This window comes from Ciconia boyciana, chromosome 4 (genome assembly GCF_034638445.1).
Source record: "Ciconia boyciana chromosome 4, ASM3463844v1, whole genome shotgun sequence".
Lineage (NCBI taxonomy): Eukaryota > Metazoa > Chordata > Aves > Ciconiiformes > Ciconiidae > Ciconia > Ciconia boyciana.
Window position 1 is genome coordinate 39,694,074 of NC_132937.1, and position 24,076 is coordinate 39,718,149.

The following is a 24,076-nucleotide window of genomic DNA, read 5'->3' on the forward strand; positions in this document are numbered from 1 at the left end:
TCCTCTTATGTTTGGAATTTTAAAAATATTCTTTTAATACTGCAAAATATGCTGGTCTTCTCTATAAGCAGATTAATTCTGCAGCAATAGCCCAGCTTTAGGTTTCAGTTCAGCAACCACCACATGCTTCTACTTAGCTTTCATTCATGTGACTGATCTGACGTCCATGGAACCACTTGCATGATTTAAAGTTAAATGTCTATATGAATGGAGGGCTGAAGCCTTTGTTTGGCATGACACAAGTGAAGCTCATAAGTAGACACAATAGATGAAATGGAATATAAGTGAGTCAGTAAGAAGTCACTGATATTAATCCTTTTTGGTAATATTACGTGCTTCTGCCTGTTGTCTTTAGCACATGCTATTTGTTAGTAAGACAATTATTTACTTGTTTGTTTTTCATATTATATATCAGTTGATTCTTTAAGAAAAAGCCACCCTCCTGAACACTCAGTTCAACAGTGTGGCTGTGTTTCACTTTGTAGCCCCACACATTTAAATAGGCAAGAAGCAAGTTTTTAAAGCTTTGTGATAATACATATGGTTACTCAGAAAGATGGCACTTTGTGAACGAGAGAGAGCATAGGCAGGTACAAGTTAGTGTGTAATAGGCAAAGAAACAGAGCATCCGTAATGGCTTGTATACAATTTTTAAATGGTCACCCATAATGTGTCTGATCTCTCATAGTTCAGCCACGTGTATGTGTCTAGGAGAAAAAAGTTGGGAGTTGGAGTCAAAGGGGAGCTACTGCCATAAGATTCTTAGTAAAAAAAGGGATTTGGGGCATCTCTAACCTCTGTTACACAGCCACACTTCCTTCAATTCATTGTGCTAAACAATTTTTTTCATGTTGTAACTGACTGATGGATGAGGGCTACAAAACAAAGTATCCATGAAGGTATTTGTTGACTGAAACTTTAGAATGACAAAAAAATGTACTTAAAGGACAATTTTTTCTCATATACCTCATTTAAACACTTTATCCTTTTTTTTTTGTTTTCTTTTTTTTTTTAGGAGCTGTCATCCTGAGTTTATTACTTCAATAAATATTTAGATGCAAAGATAAGCTTATATTTTATTTATTAAAATGGAACATTTTAGACTATTTTAATTTATTTCAGTGCCATCAGATTCACTTAAAATGTAAAAATGGTACTGTGTCTTTTGAGTGAGGAAACAGTTGTGAATATTTTACAAAAAAAGTCTTTGCTATAATTTTTCAGCAGACATTTTCAGAAGAGTTACTGGTATCAAGTAAGAGATTTCAAAAGATACTGCAGTTGAAATTTTTGACCCATAATGCACTTTGCTAGTGCTCAAAATGTTTGGCCTTCGTCCATTTTCTTTTTTTCCTCTTTTAACATATTCACAAAGGGCAATGAATTCACCCTGAAAGATACTATTTTCTCCTTCTAAGCAGAAGCTACTGGAAATACTTCGAATTCTGTACTGAGAGCATTTTAATCAGTTTTACTTCTATAAATGTTTTGAGGGGCTAACATGCGCTCTCTTTCCCTCCCTCCTCCCTCCATCTTTTCTGTCACAGAACTTCTCCACAAAGGAGTAACCTCAATAACGAATCTTGAAGGTTGGGTGGGACACCCTTTGGATCCAATTGGCACCCTCTTCAGTAGCCTGATGGAAGCCTGCAGGGTGGATGATGAGAGCTTCCATGGATTCTCAGACTTCACGGGTAAGGCCATGCAAAGGGAGCAATCTTCTCTAAGTCTTCAGTAACTGGAGGCATTTTTCTATCTTGCCTTTCTGAATTAACTTTGAAGCCAGTGTCTTTATAGTATAAGAACTCACATTTGCATTCCCTAAGAACACATGAGGAAGAGAAAATGTTTAAAGGAAAATTTTGTTATAAGTTATATGAAAGCACTTCAAAAATTACCAGTTACTCATTCTTGAAGACAATTCTGTATTTCGCGCTTGAAATAAAACTGAATAAGACTTTATAGCAGCAACCCTCTCCACATACGTTGCTCTGTCCTCTTTTTGAGAAATTACAGGAAATCACAGAATTGTTGAGGTTGGAAGGCTCCCCTGGAGATCGTCTAGTCCACCTGCTCTGCTCAGAGCAGGGTCACCTAGAGCAGGTTGCCCAGGACTGTGTCCAGTTGGGTTTTGAATAACCCCAAGAACACCGTACAACCTCTCTGGGTGACCTCTTGCAGTGTTTGACTATCCTCACAGTAAAAAAGTGTTTTCTTATGCTCAGATGGAATTTCCTGTATTTCAGTTTGTGCCCATTGCCTCTTGTCCTGTCACAGGATACCACTGAGAAGAGTCTGGCTCTGTCTTCTTTACATTCTCCCATCAGATATTTATACATTTTGGTAAGATCCTCCTGAGCCTTTTCTTTTCCAGGCTAAACAATCCCAGCTGAGCAGAGGGGAAGGATCACCTCCCTCAATCTGCTGGCAACGCTCCTCCTATGCAGTCCAGGATGTTATTTACAAGTGTACATAATACTTCGAATTGATGACAAAACACTTAAAATTTATAACATACATGGTCTATAAAGGTTATGAATTGGAAAATAGTGTTGCAGTATTGATACATGATTTAGGACAAGATGTGTATGCCCATTTTAACTTCAGTATTTGCTTTCCAGGAGCTTAACTGATTTATTCCTTATTCTCAGTCTCTTTCCACCTCTGCGGTGGTTTCTTATCACCTTCTGTGTGGTCAGAAACTCGATTCATCCCTCTACCTACAGCTCTTTTATATGCACATCCCCAATCTTCTTGGGGCTTCACCTCAAAACTCATTTTATTCAATTAGATTTTCTTCAATAAACTTCTAATCCCATATCCACCAATTCTGGAAGAACTTTAATTAAAATAAATCAGATTCTTTGCAATTAGAAGAAACCAAAACAACCCCATGAAATAAAAGTAGTGTGTGTTGAAAAGTTAATTCCCCCTACACATGCATATGCAATCTACCAAATGCATTCTGCCTTCTCATTTGCTGCAGCTGTCCATCTCCTTACATCTGTACATTACAACTTTTTGTTCCCAAACTAGACTGTAAACTGCTAGAGGTTGGAATAGCATTTTGTCATATGGTGTATCTGTGAAGTGCCAAATGAATCAGTAGTACTCTTTAAAGCAATTTATGGCTTGGTCTGTGTGGAATTTACAAGTAATCTTTACTAAAGGTAGCACTTCTAGTGTTAATAAAAGTCAGAAACATTATACATGTTTATCATAAATACAACTGTAACAAATAAAAAAGCATGAAAAGAGCTCTAGCAAACAGGATGCTTTAAAGTTGTGGAGTTCCCAGGCCTACTGTATTTGCACAATCCTAATAGCTTCAACTGAAATCTATGCAGGTGTATAAGCACTTTCCCTTTCCACTTATACAACATCAAAGCTTTAAGGAGATACGGAAATCGGTGGGGAAAAAAATTGAAATAGATCTTCCAATTTTGGCCTCATTAACACAAAGCTGGAGAAACTGCCTTTCTCCAAATCATGCAGTTTAAAATGAAAACTTTTATTTTTACTTGAGTGGGTTTTTTAAAACCTAATTGTTTTGTGTATTTCTGACATGTGGAATTGGATCAGGTAGTTTAGATTGGATCATTGGATCTTGAGATTGCACTAGTAATTTAAATAATTTTTAAAAATGAATACTGACAGAGGAAGCATTTGTAAATGTGGCATTATAGGCAGATTATGGATTAGAATGATTTCCTGATGTGTTGTTCTTTGTGTCACCCTTTACAGAGAACATGGGGCAATGCAAATCTCTGGAGTACCAGCAGCTGCCTGCACACAAGTTCTTAGAAGAAGGGGAATCTTATTTAACGCTGGCTGTGGAAGTAGCATTGATAGGGCTGGGACAGCAACGAATAATGCCAGATGGCTTGTATGCACAAGAGAAGGTTTGTCGAAATGAGGAGCAGCTCATTTCTAAGCTACAGGAAATTGAATTGGATGATACTTTGGTGAAGATTTTTCGAAAACAAGCAGTCTTCCTATTAGAAGGTAGCTCAATGTAGATGCTAACTGCTTCTTTAAACTGTCTTCACTTACACAAGGCCACTGAATTAGTATTCCAGTGGAAACTGCCTTACATACTTAAGATGGTTTTTGATGTAGAACTCCAGCAAAATTTTATTTCCAGTCTCTTACGAAAATCAAACATACTTCAGATATCACATGACTTTAGAGATAAGGCATCTACTGACCCATAAGCCTTTCATTTTAATTTTTATTGCATTTTGTTCTTTAGATTTGTTGCTTGTCATAATCTCAGTATCCTAATTATACAACCCAGGCTCACAATTAAATAATATAGACATCAATTATCATCAACAGTTCTTGGGTAGCAAATTTCTAAATGTCACTTGTATCCTGAAAAAGGACTGGCAGCTTTGTAAATGTATGAAGATTTTTACCTCTGTTCCCAAGTGAATTGCTCAGAAAATTCACTTAGAATTGCTGGGACAGAAATATAACATTTTCTTTGTATCAATTAGGAAAATTACTTGCTTCTGAAGTTTGTAGCATACATGAAAATTGAAATATATGGTCAACTATTGAGGCTTAAGGCCTGGTCTTGTGACTAAATTTTGATTAAGACAACTTGTGTTTGGGAATTAGCCGATGTATTGCAATAAAATCTGTACAAAAAAGTGCATGCTTTTGCCTTAGCTTTTAAAAAGGCTTAACATATAGCACTTAAGCCTCATGTTCAGAGAGTAGTCTTGTGGGTTCTAAGGTTGTCTTTCTAGTTTTTGGTTTTTTAAATGGAAGAAAAAAATGTAAAGGAACCAATTAGCTAAAGGCATGGTCCAAATTTTGAGTGCTTGCTCAAGGGATGGTAGGGGGTGTGATACTGCTCTAGGTAAGTTGTGAAGACTGTTACACAGCAGTCAGGTTTTGCTTTCTTTCTGTAAGACATTTGTCTTTTAAAACTACTTCTTTAATGGAAGAGATGCAATATGTTGTTTAGGGTTCTCAGCTTTGAGTCACTATTATTGCCCAGATCCTTAAAGACTTTGGTACCTACTGATGGTGCCATTTGAAACTGCAGAGAAGCTGACCATAGGGAGAGTTTCCATTATGGTGTGGCTGTAACCGTTGCTTTATGGCCTTTGGACAAGAACAGCTTCTTGCTGGATCCAGCTATTAACCACCATAGAGGGATCCTATGGATTATAAAATCAATTTGCTGCATCTATTTACTGGTAAGGATGCTTTATGAGGAAAAGGCAGGATTTCTCTCAAGTATTCTCTGATACTTCTAGTTTACTACTTTGATCACTGATATTCTTTTTGTTTTCTTAGAGTAGTAAACAAGTGATCATAGCAGGAAATCTGCTAAAATAACTACCTACAAAATTGCTGTGATGAGCAGTGTGCAATGATGGTCTTGCATTACTGTATGCTGAGAAATCTGGCTTTTCTGCAATAGCTTTAGTTTACTCCAGGTTAGGCAGAAACTGCCAGCTCACATGGAGGAAAAACTGTGCAGTGATTTAAGATCCTAATCATATCAATTGTGTTTTTATAGTTAAAGTCCTGTAGATATAATAAAGAAAGCTTAATCCAATATTAAGCTGATTTCTATGCTGTTAATGCAGATTAATGCATGCTGTATGTAGCTGCCATTTGAATGCGTGGGAAAGCAGAACATAAGACTGTGTTGCAAGAAGTGTTCTAATTTTTTGCTTGACTGCTAAGTTAATGGCAGAATATATTTTCATATAAATGCTTTGTCATGTATTCTTCGTGTCCTAACTGAGTTTCTGACTGGACCACCAACTGGCAAACGTACATGAAATGGCTTCTTTCATTGAAGCAATGCCAGCTAGTTTTGAATGGCTTTCAACTTCATTTTAAATGATTGAGAGACACACTGTCACCTACTTAATCTTCATTGATGTTTCCTTTGTGATCAGCCCCAGTCTTCAGAAATGCCCACCCTATGGAGCTCAGATTTTTTTCATGCCTAGTGATTTTTATCTTTGCATTTTGTGCTAAGGCACCAGTCAGAAAAACATTGCTGAAACAGCTGTGCTGGTCCAAGTTGTTACCATCTCTCTCTCATGTAGTTCATCATCCTCTGCAGTAGAAGTGGTTGAATAAATTTTGTGAGTACTCCTCATCTGCTTCAGTGTAGGGTCAGCCATGTTAGTTTGAACCACTGCTGGAAGCTATGACACGTGTGACTGCAGTGAAGAAGTGTGCTCACACATTCGTCCATCCAAGTGTGGTGGGTTGGAATCTCTAGTAGAAGAGGAAGTAGTAACTTCTAGGACTGCTGGCTGCTATTTGTGTAATAATTGTCCAATAATACTTAATGTAAGATTCTTATTCTGTATCTTGCAACATTTAATGCCTGAACCTCTAGCTGCTGAAGTAAAAAACTGCATGACACAGTTTTCCTATTAATAGGAATAACAGTCTTAAGGTTGCAGGAAAAATGTAAAAATGTGATTCATATGCACCGTGAACATTCAGAACTCAGCAAGCAAATAATTGCATTTAATTTTTTTAAAATCATCATTTCTGTTGTCAGTCTTGACACTGCTGTTATGAATTTGAAGTGCTGCACTGAGTGTGAGCAAAATCCATTGCCCCAACAATGGGAATAGTTTCCCCACAACAAATAGAATTTTTAAGATCATGTGGCTATAATGGACTAACAAAAGCAGCTTTGGTGGAAGATCTGACCTAGTCTTCTCTGGAGACCAAGTCCAGACTAAAGGGTTATTTAAATGCCTAATGTCAGGTGAGACATTAATAGGGATCAGGCGCTGCCGTAGTAATTGGTCATGTAACTTCAATTAAAGATACATGTTTTTCCACTGTAACCAATTTTTTTTTTCTTCTGGATTTGTGATAAAGCAATTATGCGCCAACAGAGGGTGCATAGGGATTCATGTGCACAATATAACTGTGCAGAGGCAAAGCTAGGATTATCACCTTCTACTTTTGCATACCATAGACTTGCTGAATGAGCCCCATGGAGCCCTGGGACCATTCTGTCATTTGTATGTGCAGTGGTAGTGTGCTTAGTACTATACAATTTGCAGTCTGTCTTGTTGTCTCAAAATATATGGTATTTAATATACTTGTAATATATTTCACAAAAATATCAATGTAACTTTACCTTTTGTACAGCAAACCGTCTCTGAATATCAGTTCTAACTCAAGATATAGTAAATGTTTTTAAAGGTCCAGAAGTTGGGTTTTAACGGTCTGTAAAGACTGACATTCTCTTTCTCTTTCCCACAGCTGGACCATATAGTGGTTTAGGCGAAGTCATTCATCGAGAGAGTGTTCCAATGCACACATTTGCCAAGTATCTTTTCACCTCTCTCCTACCTCATGATGCTGAATTGGCATACAAAACTGCACTGAGAGCCATGCGGTATGTATTCACAAGTCATCTAGAAAGAGTACAAGTAGCGGTTTGGAAAAGGGGAAAAAGCTTGGTAATCAAGACCTAGTCTTTTTTTCTAAAAGAAGCATTGTTCCCTTTAAGGAGAAATTACTTTGGTTCTGTCATCTGTAAAAGCAATTGATGTCTGTAGTAACTACAGTATAATCATTTATAAATGTACAATTAGTGTTTATCTACAACAGTAAAACAGCATTCTATGTTACAAATCCTAGAATTCCACTCTTGGGGCACGTGGTTTTGTGTTAAACGACAGCTTTAGCGCGTGTGTTCTCTTACTGATGTGTGTGTGTGTGTGTGTGATGGTAGTGGCGAGGAAATGAGGAAAGAGGCATCTCACCAGCAGTCTCAGGATCATCTGCTGCTTAGCAGATGATAGGACTATTTGTTCCACCAGCTTTCTTTATAAATTAACTCTCAGTGATAGATTTGAAGCCATATGGTGTGGTCTGAGCCAGTACTTTTTTATTGTGCTTCATAACTAAGCAGTCTTGCACACTTCTGGGTGAATGTTGGGATTTAAATGGAGTATGTCATATGACAACAAAATGTCTGACTTGCATCCCATTTGTCTTCAGTAATCGGGAATAAAGATGTTTCTCAGGGAGTGCTCAGTGTGTGTTGGCTTTATCTCAGGGCAGGCCAGATTGTTAATGGTGGCTAAGAAGGGTCTTCTGATGGAAGTTCCAAGGGCCTAAATGATCAGCAATAAATCTATGTTGTCCACATACAGTGCAGGGAAGAAACTGGTCCCATCTGGATTGTCTGGTCGCTGTCAAGGACTTGTAGTAAATGATGGTTGACAAAGAATAGCCACAACTGAATACTAAGGGCAATCAAGTCCCAGATTTAAAAAAAAAAGAAAAAAAAGTGTTGGGTTTTTCTGGTCATTATTATCAAGAATGATTGCACAGTGACTGAAGGACACACTATCCACATAAGTAGCATTTAGCTTCATCAGACAGGTTGTGTCCTAGTGGTTTGGAGGTGTGTATTCTGGAGCTAGTTTGTCCAGAAAGCTAAATGGGGAAGAAATAATCCTGTGTTCAAAGGACTAAACGGGAGGGCATGCATAAGAACAAAACATAGCTACTATCAGGTCAGGCCAAAGGTCTGCTTAGCCTGTTTGGGGTTTTTTTTGCCTCCAAGAGTGTCTAATAGTGGATGTTAGGGAAGGAGTCTAAGAAATATGAAGAGTGACCTTGCATACTTGCTGCTTATGATTAGAATTTTAGGAAATAGATTGAGAAGACAAAAGTGTGTTACTGATAAACTGTTGAGAACATTCAAACGTATGATCAGAAAGCTGTTGGGGCCATCTAGGTACACCCCTTTTCTTTCATTGCAAGTTAAGTGCATCAATAACCCTGGTCATACCAGATCAGCAAGATAGTACAAAATGTGTTGTGTGTGGTGGGGTTTTTTTGTTTTGTTTTGTGGTTTGGGGGTTTTTTTTGGGGGGGGGCGGTGTTGTGTTGTGTTAAGAAAAAAAGATCAGTTTTATAAAGTAGACTTGTGTCCTTGTATTTAATTTCAGTCACTACCTTAAAGTGTTTCTCAGAGATTGTTTGTGTGGAGTTTTCCTCCTTAAACTAAACTACTGAAACCACGTTGAAAGGCTGGAATAGACACCTGTCAGCAGCTTTGCACGGTGCACTGAATGCTTCAGTGAATGTGATGGTAGCATGCCATTCCTCTTGAAGAAGGATTTGGGCTTTCCCCAGAAACAAATCATAACTGAAAACTTCTTTTCTGGAAGTTTCCTTTCTCAACTGGAAAAACAAGCAAGGCACTGAAAGATCCAAATGATGAAATCTCTAGTTAATCATGGGGAGCTCCAGCCATCTTTTGGCATGAAGCTGCCATCTCAGCCAAAGAAGTTACTTCTCAAACAGGCCAGTATAAGAAAGAGTTGTCTGTTTGTTTCCATCTGGTAAAATCACAGGAGACATCAGCATAATCAGGGCTGTTCTCCATAGCTCTCTTGGCATCACTTTATAAGGCAGATGAGAGTTCAGCTTTTTTATATTTTGTATTTATTTTTTTTATATATATATATTTTATATTTTTTTATATATTTGGCACTCTAAATAAATGTGGACTGCTATCTTGAACTGTGGTGATGGCAGATGCAGACACTTTCTATTCCATGTCTGTCTGCATTCCTCATCACTTCTCAGAAATTCTCATAAAGAAGGTTGGTTACTCTTTCCATTCACACCAAAGTGATAGTTCAGTGTACAAAGCACTCCTGATACAAACCAAATGAAAAACTAACTAAAACTAAACGTTGCTTTGAGAGGGGGAAAGAAGAAAGTAAACATGAAGATTGAATGTCTGTCTCATGTTTGTGAGGTGGAATGGATCAGAAGAGGGAAATTTGAGCATCCCTTCCTCCATGGCACAGGTGAAATATTTCTGCATAGAAATCTGTGCGGTTGCTCATGCTTTTAGAAGTGGAGCATATTTCTTTCTTCACTTGAATATTTATCAAAGAAGTTAACTTCCCAAGACTACAGCTAGTTGCTCTCCAGACATAAGTGTTTAGTGTCAGTCTACGTACAAGTCTACACAGGTCATTGACCTATGATGGCAAATCTGGAGTATTTTGCCTCTCTGTATTCAATATCATCTGTTGTTTCATTTTTTTTAATCCTCTTTTAGTGTGTGGAACACTCAGTGTGAAATCAATGGAAGCTGAGACCATAAGGCCTTTCATGCATGCACCTTAGGTCTGCAAGGACAGGGTGTGCTATCCTTGATGGTCACTTCTGTCTACAGTTCTCTGCTTGCAGCACTGAAACATATGGAACAGAGCCTTGGAGAATGTGGATCTGCGGTGACCTAGTTGACTGCTCACTTGGAATCTGAACTTGAATGTTTGGCTTAGTTTGGCTGATCCCTTGTTAAGCCTGAATTTCAACCCAGGCTTTGGGAGTCAGACTTTAATGGTGATGTTTAATCACAAACCTTTGCTTTGCTTTGCTTTGCTAAAACCTAGCTAAATAATTGATGTTTGAAAGGGAAAAAAAGTGAAGAATGCTAAATCTGGTTGTGCTTGTTATGATGTTCCCTAATCTTGCCAAAATTGCATGAAAGCCACCAATTCACAACAGCATTTCTTTTCACAGCAAAGCAACATAGAAGCTGGCAATGAAATTCAAAGTGACAAAAGATTTCCCCAAAACAGCCTCTTCCTTTCATGCTCTTTGTCTATTTACTGTTACTCATGACCTAATAATCCTTTTTGCATTATGTAGTTGGGATTTTTCCTGTTTGTTGAAACCATTTAATAATTCATCTTTTTTTCTCCCCCCTCTCTTTGTGCTTGGAAAAAAATCAGCTGAAGAATTTATATGTATTTTATTTTTATGTATATAAAGCTATATAAAGAGGTGTCTCAGTGGTACTAGGGAAGAGATTTGACTCTTGATACAAATCAAAAGGGAAGTCTTTTTCATATTAGCATGCACATTATCAAATGTTGGTAGGCTAGAGTTTAAGGACTTTTTAAAGTAGTTGATATTTGAACAGTAAAATGTCCTTTTTGGTATGTCTGAATTTATTGCAAGGTCAAAATCTGAATGACTTGTTGAATATTCCTCTCTCTTACTTTGAGCATTTGCAAGTAAAGAAAGTATATTCCAAATATTGGAAAATATTTACATGTTCTCATTATGATGGAGAACTACTTCACTTTCCTTCCTGAGGGCTGTGGTTCAAAGACTGAAACAAGGCAGGGGAAAAAAGCTTCAACTCTATGGATGATGCAGAAAGTCTCTGCTGCCTTGGCTAATGGATGGCTTAATTGTCCTGTGAATTCCTGCAGATGCCCACTGATGTAGGCAAGTTTGGCAAATGGACTTTTAAGATTCCCCAAGAAGAGAAGTGGTTTTCCAATATCTTTATACCCAAAACTGCACATTTCATAAACAAGGTCAAGTGTTCTTGCAGCTTTAGTTTTGCTTATGAGTAACCCAATATAATAATGATTTAATGAAAGAGGATTTCTTCCTTATTTCAGGTTGCTAGTATTGGAATCTACAGCTCCTTCGGGAGACGTGTCCCGCCCACACCACATTGCATCAGTTGTTCCAAACCGGTATCCCCGCTGGTTCACCCTAAGTCACATCGAATCCCAGCAGTGTGAGCTGGCATCGACCATGCTAACAGCCGCCAAAGGTACATTGCTGTCAGTTATGTACTCAACTAAATGTATGCTTTTAATATTGCATGGAATAAACAGATTATAAAACTTGTGTTTAGGAATCCAAATCGCAGTCTGACAGGAGCTTGAAATGGGAACAACAAACTGAACTGACTTAAACCTGTCGCTTAATTTTCTAGCAAAGTGGTTAAACTAGCTAGATGGTAGCCAGATGGGCTTGATTTGAGGCTGATGAGACAGCTTTTTGTTCTTCTGACACATGATATAGACTGTGAAACCCAGGAGTGGACAAATCACTTCTAAAATTCACAAATTGGGATGACTTTTGGCCATGTACTACACTAACACCATCAGGCACTAGAGGAGTTTGTGCTGTCTTGTATCTTTCGTTCATGTGATTTAAGTATGGAAGGTTTATAAAAAACCAAAATGTGTATAACTGAAACATTGTACTATTGCGTAGCAATGGCAGGCTCAATGATAATGCATCTCTGGATGTTTCGGGAGCTTGTTCTGTTTTGGTGATTCTGTTTACACCTTGCAGGTGATGTTCGGAGGCTGGAAACAGTGTTAGAATCCATCCAGAAAAATATCCACTCCTCATCACACATTTTCAAACTTGCCCAGGATGCGTTTAAAATAGCAACACTCATGGACAGCTTGCCAGACATCACTCTTCTGAAAGTTTCTCTGGAGTTGGGCCTTCAGGTATTTCCCTCGTTCATTATTACTACAGCAGAAGACAGGAATTTGACCCTGCGTTGGTGGGTACAGCTCTTTAAGTCACTGAGGACATACCTTCTTTGGGCTCTGTCTGGAATTTTTAGATTCTGTTTTCTGATGTAAAGCGCAGTTGACTGGTAAACACAGAGCAAGGGTCTGTTCATCCCCTTTGTGCCATTCGAGTGGAAGAGAGAGCTGGGAGCAGCTGGCTTCAGGGCACTCCTCTGTTCAGGGGTGAGAGAGGACCAATGCAATGGGTTCAGGAGTATATGTAGGGATGGCTAGAGAGCAAAATTATTCTGCTTGCCAGAAATGCACTTTTGCAGATCTTTTGCATGGCCTTGAGGGGTTTCTTATAATTCCTCCCATCCTTCCTTTCCTTTCCTTTCCCTCAAATGAGATTTGGTAGGTGTTTGTTGAATTACTAGAGAAAGCCAAGGTCAACCATAATGACCTGTTTCTAAGGCAGACTGTGCTAACAGCAGCCCTCTCACTTCCTTCATCAAATCCTGCACTCTACAAGCTGTGGGATGGTCATCTGCATCAGACTCAGCTTGACGTGTACAAGAACCTCAGATCAGTTTTCAGGCTCTTAGGAGAGACTTTACAAGCTAAAAGGAGACAGCTAAGTTTTTAGGTATCTGGAGTAATATTGCCTTACACTGATGAATCTTGGAGTTTACACAGTTCATTTCAACAAAAATAAATATCTTCATCCCTCTTCAGGGAGTTCTTAAAAACAACAAACAAACAAAAATGCAAAGATCAGAAAACCATTTATTACTTTGCTTCAGTAAACAAAGCTCCAAAGACTTCTGGGGAAGGGATATTATCCCAGTTGCTTCTCATGCCAAAGAAAGGTACTATTTGCCTATTCTAGACTTTTAGAAGCTAAAGTCTTTAATCAGAAAGCTGAGATTGTGTGCTTTGTTAGCCTTTCTTATTCCCAAGGTTGCTGTGGAAATCTGCTTCTTTTTTCACATCTTGGTATGTTTCTGCCTTAAATGTTTGTTTACTTGAGAGAGAAAGATCCTTATGATTGACTTGAATGTCACCTCAAGCATTCACCAAGTATCATTCAGTGGTAGCAGCACACTTTGGATATCACTGTGTTCACGGATACCCCTGTGTGGATGATGGTGTCATCAGAATGTCTTCAGTAAGATCTAGTGAAAGAAATACGAACCTGTACTTTCTCCTAAATCCGGTGTTTGGAATAAACTGGTGTAGAACATGTCCACTGTCTGCTCCAAGCTTACTAAGGTGTTTTAAGAATCTTAAAGGTAGTTTGCTTTCCAGAAGGAAGATGCATAGCCATTTTCTGGTAGTAACTCACAGCTGTATAGATTTCTACAGTAACGTTTTTCCTGTAAAAGCGTTACAGTGTCAGCACTGTCTTCAGTGGCCTACAGATGCTTTCCCCTCTCCTGCCCCCTGACCTAATGGCAATTAGATTGTCTATATTCTCTATCTAGTAACTGACTGCTTATGACATTTATGTGCCCTATAAAACTCTGTTTCTCCCCTCACGTGGCAAACTGAACAGCAGTGTCCTCGCAGGTATACTGTTCTGCCTCTCAGCTACAACAATGACAAGTTGGACTGGTTGGGCTGAGGAGATGATACCAACAATTTCACAACTCTGTCACTGGGATTTCTGTGACAGAAAAGCCTCTTTACTCCCAAATCTAGAACAGTATATGTATGGGCTCCTGGGTTCTTTCTCCCTATTTCCAATGGCAGCATGTGTTATGTGACTCAGCAGAGGGAAGGCATTTAAACTAGCTGTGGAAAGAGGCCATCAGCATGGCCAACTGGGCATGGAGCATCTCAGGTGTATTCTGTCCTTCAGAACCTTACTGGCACAGATGCTGTAAGATCTGCAGGTACAGGAAGGGCTTCTATTCCTCCATTTGCCTGTTGTATGCTACATAAATGCATGTAAGTATTACCGCACACATGCAGACAGGTACTGCTGGCAGAACTGCTGAGCAAGTTAGCGCAGGTGATCACTTGATGCGTATTTGGCAAGTGGTGTCCTTTCCCTGAAAGCCTGTAAATAAATAAACCTCCTTCCAATGTGCATGATGAAGAGGTTTCACGTTGGTGTGGGAGCTAATGGTTGGTTGGCCATTTCTTGCATCTCTTATGGGTAGTGAGATCTTCTGTTCCTCTAGACTAAGAAATTCTTATTAAAAAAAAATATCCATCAGGACAAAGTCAAGGTTATTCTCTGTGGAAGAGAGCTTGGCTTTCAGATAAGCTATGTAATTCCCAGGGGCTTCTTGTCATTTTCAGACTTACTAACCTGTTAAGAAGCTCTCTTCAATTGATAGCACAGATCTTGGATAGAACTTGGACAGATCTGGAACTCCCTTTTAGGAAGAGGTGGCTCAAGAATGTATTGAGCAGAAGTGAAATAGTTCTTTGGCTACATGGGCTACAGTATAAATTAACTTCATCTCCTCCTTGGTCAAGACATCAATATATGCTTTATTTGAAATCCTTGGGGTTTTTTTTATCATCAGTAAAGGGCTCCTCTCTTAGTGCTCTCAGCTTGTCAGTTTAATCAAATGAAAGGAACCTAATTCCAGAATAGTTCAGGTCAAGAAACTAGATATAGTATTGTTTTTTGCTCTCAAGTTAGGACTGTCTACACTGGAGCTGCTATTATGCCTACTATGCATGCTGAAGGCTCTTGTGACTGATGATCCTTTTACAGACCACCACAGTGAGGGAAGTCATCAGAGAAGACTTTCAGAGTAGTCATTCACACCTTTTTTTTTTTTTTTTTTTACCTCCTTCCCTCCCTCACCAGTAGCAGAATTCAGTCCATAACCCTGTATTTTCTCTTGGAGTCACTCTACTTGGGGGAAGCTGAAAATTCATCTTGGATATTGGAAGAGTGTTAGCCTTCAATTTGTGTGTGCATCGATACAGGAAGTCACCTAGACTCTTTCTCTTTGATGGAGAGAATAGGACAGATACTTGCACTCCAAAGCATTTTGACTTGGGGATGCCTGTTTTTCTTCCAGAAAGACTTCAAGCAAAGGCTGGTTCCATAATTTGTTAGACATATTTTCATATTTAAAAATGTGTTGGGTTGCTCCTCACAGATCAATTTGCTTTCTCTCAAAATGCTGTTCTCCAATCTAGCACTTAAATTACTGTTTACTCAAAATGATACCACAATGTCTGAGGCCAACAAAGCTGGCCTTATGCTGTAACTTTGGGTGGTGTATAACCAGTCACCAAGCTCCCAAGGTGTGAATGTTTGGAGGCCAGCATGGAATCACTGATGGTTGTTTATAACCAGACTTCTTAAAAATCATCTGTGCATTTGTGCTCCTCAGCAGTCTTTCCATCTTCTTAATTATTCTATCTACAGCTTAGGACTAAAGGAGGTGGCAGGAGTAACAAATATGACAGAGGGCTACATGCCACTTTGAAGTCACCTTAGGATTGGGGGGGATATGGGTTGAGAACCCTCTTATAAATGCTGCTGACTCTGAGCTGTTTTGTGAGTGCATTTTATGAGTTAATATGTAAAGATCATTGCTGAAAGCTCTGATTGACCTATTATGCTCTTTGTTTAATTGCTACAAATAGTAATACCATAGTATGATCACTGATATTGTAAGGGGAAAACTACTTGCTTTCTTCATCTAGATGTCTGTGGGGTCTGTCCAGTTAGCTGAAACAAGCTTTCCATGCAATTTCCATGCAGTGTTTGTTTTACTGCATAAACATATTTGCCCACGTTTTGAGAAACAACATAGGCAATAACTACAAGTGATGTAAAATATGGGCACTGCAATCAGAGCTTAAAGTCCTTTTTCTATGATTCTGATGGTTTTACAATGGAACTTCTTTGCAGGGACTCCTTGTTCAGAGAGAGAAACCACCGCTATGGACTTACTAATAATATCTGGATATATCTGGAAGTGTGTATATATATATATCTTTGCAGCATAAGTAGCTAGTCAAATCACAGTACACTCTAACTCCTGTCTGTATTGTTGAAGTCAATGAAAAAAATGCAGATGGGGGAAAAATTAGATGGATTAGTTTGCCCAACAAGAGTTGACACGTTTCCATTTTAAAGACTAACATACATAAAAGGAGGAGACACAATATAATTTAATTTGAATAATTGGTAATTGGTTGGGCTTTTTTGTGGGGTTTTTTTTTTTCTTCTCCCCAAATAAAACAGAGTTTCTCCTCTAGCCTTGAAGGACCTGCAGTTGGAATTACTCTCTGTATGCTCTTCTAAGATAACTGAGCAGTATTTGTCAAGTCTTTTGACATATCAGCTAAAAAGAGGTAACAGAGTGGAGAGGGCAAGACACTGCCATTTTGAACCTCAGTGTATTTGAGTAACTTAAATACCCATTGGAATATTGTCTTGGTTTTGCAATAGAATTAATTTGTATTTTGTTTCTGTTGTTTTAATAGGTGATGCGGATGACGCTGTCAACACTGAATTGGCGACGGCGGGAAATGGTGAGGTGGTTGGTAACATGTGCAACAGAAGTAGGTATGTTCTGAGATGCTTCTCAAGGGCTTCTGCCTTTTTGTCAGCTAATCTTAGAGGGCTTGATCTTGTTTGTCAACACCCAGGCTCTGCAAATGGCTCCCACTTTCTGTTCATCTATAAAATTCCTTTGGTTAGAAGACATTAATTATGGCAATGATGAGTGGTTTTTTTTAGTATGTGATAGAATAGGCACAGGCTAAGTGAGACAATAGTTGAGTAATTCTTTCTCCTGCAAGGTAGGGACGTGCATAAACCTCATGGGAAATACCCCAGATTTCCCCTTGTCCCCTCCATGTTGGGTTTGGGTTTGAGGCTGCAGCAGAGAAAAGGCTCATGGTTATGAGCTGTTACACTGTGCTACAACTTTGCTTGCTCTGAAAGGTGAGGCTCCAAAAGACTGGTGAGAGCACTATCTGGTCAGCTGTGGGGAAGAGGAGCCAGAAAACAGGTGAATGAAATGCTGAGGATGCCTCCCACTGTGTGGCAGACAAGATCTCATGAAGGGGTTCTCATTGGTTGTGGTTTGTTGTTTTGGGTTTTTTTTGGGGGGGTTAAGCCCCTGGGTAAATCCAAGCTTAGAGTGTAATGCATCTTTTTTATGTGGCTATGACATTGTGCAGGCCTCTCATCTGCAATGGAAAGCAAACCAAACACTAATGCACCCATCCTTAACCACATAAGGTGGAAATAAGGTGGGAGCAGAACTAGCCTCATACTTAGAGGATAGCAGTGGGAGAATAGTGCACTCAGCAGGACATTATGTTCATTTCTGGGCTTTGCCATAAATTTCTTGTGTGTCTTGATGAGGTGTCCCTTAGCTTCTGTATTCCAGTTTACCATCTGCAAGATGAGGATACAGAATCTGAAAGTGAAGATGAGGGCATTAAAAACTCTGTAGCTGTAAAAAAAAAAAATAAAAAATTCAGCAGCTGTGGTAGTGAGAACAATATAAGTACTATGATAAGGGAGAAATTTTAATTGTCACTAAAGGTATTTTTGGAAAGTATGCTTCCCTACTGTATTTACTACTTTTTCATACATCTGAGTTGGATTGTATTGCATAGATGCTTCTTGAGTTTCAGAACTTCAAAGGATTGCTGCTGCTTATCCTCTGGATTAGTTTATTCTTTGCTTTATGCTTAACTGGGAAATAAATGTTATCAGTAGCATGGGAAAATACAGCTTGCCTTTGTATGCACTCAGACAGAAAATGGTTTGTGTCTGCAAATTTTCATGCAATGCTCTTGTTTTATTGCTTTTATATCTTTGCTAAGGTAATTATTACTGAGGCTATCTTGCCGATATTAGTGCCTGGGTATTATTTGTGCAGTTACATATTGGCAAATAAAATGCTGGTTTTAATACTACTTTAAATTAGTTTACATATTCTAATAGAAGCATCCCATAAAGAACCTTTAATGTCATGCAAAGTACTCTTGAGACTTAATCAAGTTGATAAAACAAGGAATCTGTTTGTTTAAATGAAGATCTGGTATTTTCTGACTATACTGAATTTTTGCATGAGTGAAGGGGTGCACAGGAAACATCAGAGTCCTACAGAGAAAAGGACCTCTGGGTGTGGTTTAGGTGGGGTCACAGATGTGTGTAAACTGCCTCTAGCAATAAGATGACACTCTAGTTGGCTATAAGGTTCAATTCATGGAACCCATTACTCACTGTTTCCCCCTTCTTCCCCTCCACCACACACACGTGCCAGGAATAAAGTGATACTAAGGAAAATATCTGTTTCAGATAATATCCAGTAGTGCATATTGCTCAGAGTATTTCCCTAATAAGGATCTTGATGTTCAGGTGCATATGAATTTGATACAAGATGTATCTGAAAAGCCTGTTGGGAGGGGGTGGGGGTTAGGATTTTTTTTTAAGGTGTGCTTAGTATTAAATGCCATGGTATTCTATTAAATGAGACATTTAGCATGCTTTCATATTCTTTTGTGCATGCGCTGTACCTTGAGATGCACATTGAGAAAAGAAGTTAAAATTGCCTTTTAAGTGTTCAGTGTGAGGGCTGCTTTTGAGTGATGTGATAAGACCAAATGAGCCAGAACTTGTTATCCAAATTGTCTTAGATAACAAGTAAAACAGCTCAGTTGTCACACCAGGAGATTAAAGCTTATCTTGCAGGCTTTTTTGTTATTATCTGCATTTCGGTGATTGCTACAGTGTTTGCACAATAGGCTTTGTTTTAATGTCCTTTTCCAGCCATGTTATCTGGTTTAGCACTTCTTGCTGAAGCACGTCTCCTTGGATGTACTGGCAACCTCTTAGACTTTGAAAATGTAATCTCTTGCTGAACATCTGTATCTGCTAGGTTTTATCAGTTGTGGCTAATCCTTTCTTTCTCTCCCCAGGTGTTTATGCACTGGATAGTATCATGCAAAACTGGTTTACACTTTTCACTCCAACAGAAGCCACTAGTATTGTTGCTACAACAGTGATGTCCAACAGCACCATCGTCCGTCTGCATCTGGACTGCCATCAGCAGGAGAAGCTGGCCGGCAGTGCTAGGACGCTTGCTCTACAGTGTGCCATGAAGGATCCTCAAAACTGTGCCCTCTCTGCATTGACCTTATGTGAAAAGGATCACATAGCTTTTGAGACTGCTTACCAAATTGTTCTAGATGCTGCTACAACTGGCATGAGCTACTCGCAGCTTTTTACTATAGCACGATACATGGAGCACCGTGGTTACCCCATGCGGGCCTACAAGCTGGCCACTTTGGCCATGACGCATCTCAACCTGAGTTACAATCAGGACACACACCCTGCCATTAATGACGTTCTGTGGGCATGTGCGCTCAGCCACTCCCTTGGGAAAAATGAGCTAGCAGCTATAATACCTCTGGTGGTCAAAAGTGTCAAATGTGCAACAGTACTGTCAGATATTTTGCGTAGGTGTACTTTGACCACTCCTGGCATGGTGGGACTTCATGGAAGGAGGAACTCTGGTAAACTCATGTCACTGGACAAAGCCCCTTTAAGGCAACTCTTGGATGCCACGATTGGAGCCTACATTAATACAACTCATTCGCGTCTCACTCACATCAGCCCGCGACACTATAGTGAGTTTATAGAGTTCCTCAGCAAGGCCCGAGAGACCTTCTTAATGGCTCATGATGGACACATCCAGTTTACACAGTTTATTGACAACCTAAAACAAATCTACAAAGGCAAAAAGAAACTGATGATGTTGGTTCGTGAGAGGTTTGGTTGATGAAATACGTGAAGGGGGGAGGGGTGATTTGTTTTTACTTGAGCCTGCCTTCGTATCCTTTTGAATTTAAAGAAACAGAGCCACACCGGTATTATATGTGTATAGTTATATTGAGTTTGCAAACTAAACTGTCATGTTGTGAAAGTTTGTGTGTTTATTTTTTTTTCCTTTTTTGTGTGAGAGGTTAAAAAAGGTTTAGTTTACACTGAGTATATGTTGTCAAGTGGCAAAAGTCCACATCACTCTCCTGTTCTTTCTGTATATGTTCACAGCCTCAAAAACAAACATATATTGCAATGGCTTTAAAAACCAAACAAAACACCTCCATCCTGTGATAAGTACCTCGAATGGATTCAGCTTTACTCCTTTGTAACTCATCCTTACATTTCAGCATATTTAAACAAACCAACAAATGAAATACTAATAGTTAAAAGGCTGACCACGTGGCTTTGCAGTGCTGTTCATCCAGAAGCATGGCACACAATGCTTGTGCATGTGGAAACTTAGCGACTGTCAACATACATTCTCAGGGATTTATCAAAAAAAAATTAAAAAAGAATGAGAGCATTTATTGTACTGTATATATATATTATAGTATATGTCTGAATATTGAAAAAATATAACATTAATTTATAAAAAAAAATCTATGTAATGCAAAATACTTGAAGCTGCAGTAGCTTGGTTTTAAACAAAAAAGAAAACCTATCCGAAGGACTAAAGTGCGCCTTGCTTCAGGGTTGGCTCAGGTGGTGAACTATATGCTGGGCATCTATGCAGAGCCACCTTTTGGATTGCATGGTTGGACTGATACCTATTGGGGGAAATTTTATATATATATATATTTATACAACCCGTGTATACATATATATGTATACACACATACACACATGCTTGTAACAGGCACTATAGTAAAGAGGGACAACAAAAAATACACAGCCAGAGCAGCAAGCCTTAGCATTAAGAATACAGTATGCCAGAATCGGGGTTTGTGCCTCCTAGCCTAGGAAACTTAAAGAAATATCCTTTTTGACACAAAACGCAAAATGATTGACATGATACATTACGCCTTTGCAGTGAGCTAATAATAAGCTAACCTTTGTGCACAAATATATATATATTATATATATATTCTGCATAGGTATTTTGACTTTGTGCAGGACAGAAAGTTGTGTAGGTATGACTGTTCTACTTTTCCGTTCTTTTTTTTTTTTAATATATTTTATTTTCTCTAGAATTACTCAAACAAAAGCAGCCTTCTATCTTGCCTTGTCTTAATGCTTTAAAATAACCAAACTGGAGATCTAACTACCAAACCGTTCATTATATTATTAAATACCAACTTTGGTTACAGTATAGTGTCTTTACTTTAGCTGATGGTTCTGTATCCTTGTGCTTTTTAAAGCAGTTTTTATGTTTTGGTGCAAAAGTTGTCCAGTGTCTCTTGTTCCCTTCATTAGAGAACATGCTAAAGGTATGTTTGTAGGTATTTTTGTTTAGAAAAACTATTTCATGCTCTCCATTTTATTTATTATAATAGGTAAAAAGGTTGTACTTCATCACCCATGTAAACATGCTCATGAAGTTGAAAGTAATTAAGATTTGATACACTGATATCAATTTATTTATGTAACTAAATCACTGTTTTATAAACTTGTTAATGATCAACAATTTTTTGTTTTGATTAAAATTAGTTTTTTGAAAGTTGATTCTGCCTCCTTTATGGTGTCTGTTACTGGAGTTGAATTGTGTATGGATAGTTCATAGACCTTAAATGCCCATCTTGCAACTTTGGTGTGTTATGGTGATAAGCAATATGACCACCAAGACCAGGAAGGAAATGTTTTGTTCCTCAAAAATCTGCTGAGGAATGGTAGTGTTCACAATTGCAACAGCTCCTTTGCTGGTGGAAGACGACCTGGTGCATCAGAGGGACCAAATGCTGCCTGTGATTGAAGATGTGTGATCTATACAATGAACCGTAAACCTTGACATATTGCCCTGGTGGGATGGAAGAGTGTGTGGGGGCATGTTCCCACTCAGTGGATTATTTGGGTGACCATGAGAGTTGAGATGTGCTGCAAACATATACAAGGACAGTTCTTGCTGTTCTTTGGCTTTTCTAAAGTATTTTGTGTATTCTGAACTGTGCAGCCCACTCCACCCAGCATGGAGTTCCTGCTCACTAGCTGACAGCCAACATTTCTGCTTTTTTGGAGCCTTTGCTCTGTAAGATTTGTGTAAGTTTTCCAGCCCTCAGTGAATAATGGGATACGGCATGGTTGAAAACTGAAGAGGAGCTTTCTGCTTTACCAAGTTCTTTATCATCTTGGGTATGTTATATGATGTCATATTTGACTACATGATCTGAACACTTTCACTTTCTTTTTTTAGTATCTTCAGCTGAAAAGATAATTAGCATGCAGCAAGCAACTATCAGAGATGCCAGTGTACCCATGAATTCTGACAGTGAGACTTGTGTCACTGGAAGATTAAGGAGGAAAAGGTCTGAATCTTTGTACAACTTGTCATGTAAAATATGAGTCTTTACCAAGCCTTGCTAACAGCTGAGTTGTCCTGACCTGGTAGTACTAACGTTCTGTAGCTTCTGCAACTTCTCTCCCTTCCAAGTATCGAATCCTCATTATGTGCTTGCTTCATTACTTTGTCCTAGATTAATTTTCTGCTACAGACAATAAGGAACGAGAAGGATACTCCATTCTGTAACAGGGTTTGTGTGGGCGTTGGGGTTTTTTTGCCTCTTACAAATAATTCAGTATTATGGATATTGTGGATTATGTAGATTGCAAAACCGAAGCCTATTTGAAGACAAAGGCTTTAGAATTAAATGCGGTCTTGGTGGTTGCCACCTGCTTTTGACAAGCACAATGGCTTATTCTTCTTTCAGAACTGATCGAAGTTTGACTTGTTTTCATGACTGATTGAAATCTCTTATGCGTCTTCAGTGGTGCTGCGCAGTGCAGTTCACACCATGTTAAAAGCCCTCATGGACCAACAGATGCTTGCCCCATGTCTCTAGCAAACATATCTAGATATGTACTGCTCTTGTTTTGTGGAGGTAGGAAGAGCCCAGGAAAGAGATTCCACGAAAAAAAGTCTGAGGGCTCTTTTGGTGAAAACTGATCAAATATTTCTAAAACTACAGATTGGAATTAATTTTGAAGCATAAGGAAGCCTAGTGAAAATACAATGTCTCAAATACCTTATTTTCAGAGCCCTATATTTGAGATATGCAACTGAACACCTCTGCTATCGTTGTCACAAAATGTTATAGTGTTTTTCAATAGTCCTTTAAATGAGAACTTTTTTTAAGTCCAGGATTGCTGTTCAGTAGTGAAGGGAACTGAGCATGATTCTTCCATATCATAGGCTACCACTGAATCTTCATTCTTTTGGTGAGTGAAATCCTGAAAGACGTGATATTACTTCTGTATTATGAGACTGTCTTCCAGCCCAAGAAACTGACTTTTACCCATAAGTTCGTTTTCAGATTTCCTTTATAGTCCATTGATTCTGCCAGAACAGAAGCCAGCAGAGATTTTTCTTACCCAAATTACATTACCTTCATTTAGCTTTTTGGTGTTTCAATGCTTACTTCATTTTCACATCCAGTTTTCCCATTAGAGAAAACTGCACAACTTTTCAGCATGAAAAAGAGAAAGGCACATATGGGAGACTCAGACTTTAGATACTAAGGTGCAACTGAAGTCCAAGGCAGCTTCCCTCAGAGTACTTCATGTCTTATTCTCAAAATCTTTTGTTTTTAATGTGATGGCAGTGAAGCTAAACCTGGATTGCATGTACATGACAAAGAATTTATTAGATTGTTTGAGAGAAATTGCAGGTAATATTCTGAGGCTAGAGCTGCAACTAGAAGACTGGGACTGTATATCACCGTGGTTGTCTAGTAGAACAGATGGAGCTCTTTCAAGACAGTGAATCTGCTAATATGTTCAATCAGTGCTT

General features: G+C 38.7%; 1 protein-coding gene across 2 annotated transcripts in view; it reads left to right on the forward strand.

Moving 5' to 3' along the window:
- ZSWIM6 (zinc finger SWIM-type containing 6) overlaps window positions 1–21,769 on the forward strand; it is a 142,797-nt gene extending 121,028 nt beyond the window's left edge. For both annotated transcript variants that reach the window (XM_072859509.1, XM_072859510.1), the window contains 7 exons: window positions 1,548–1,694; window positions 3,745–4,005; window positions 7,264–7,399; window positions 11,454–11,611; window positions 12,142–12,305; window positions 16,776–16,857; window positions 19,230–21,769. In XM_072859509.1, coding sequence (XP_072715610.1) covers window positions 1,548–1,694; window positions 3,745–4,005; window positions 7,264–7,399; window positions 11,454–11,611; window positions 12,142–12,305; window positions 16,776–16,857; window positions 19,230–20,092 — 1,811 coding nt within the window. In that variant the 3' untranslated portion in view covers window positions 20,093–21,769. The remainder of the gene's footprint in view (window positions 1–1,547; window positions 1,695–3,744; window positions 4,006–7,263; window positions 7,400–11,453; window positions 11,612–12,141; window positions 12,306–16,775; window positions 16,858–19,229) is intronic.
- The last annotated feature ends 2,307 nt before the right edge of the window (window positions 21,770–24,076 follow it).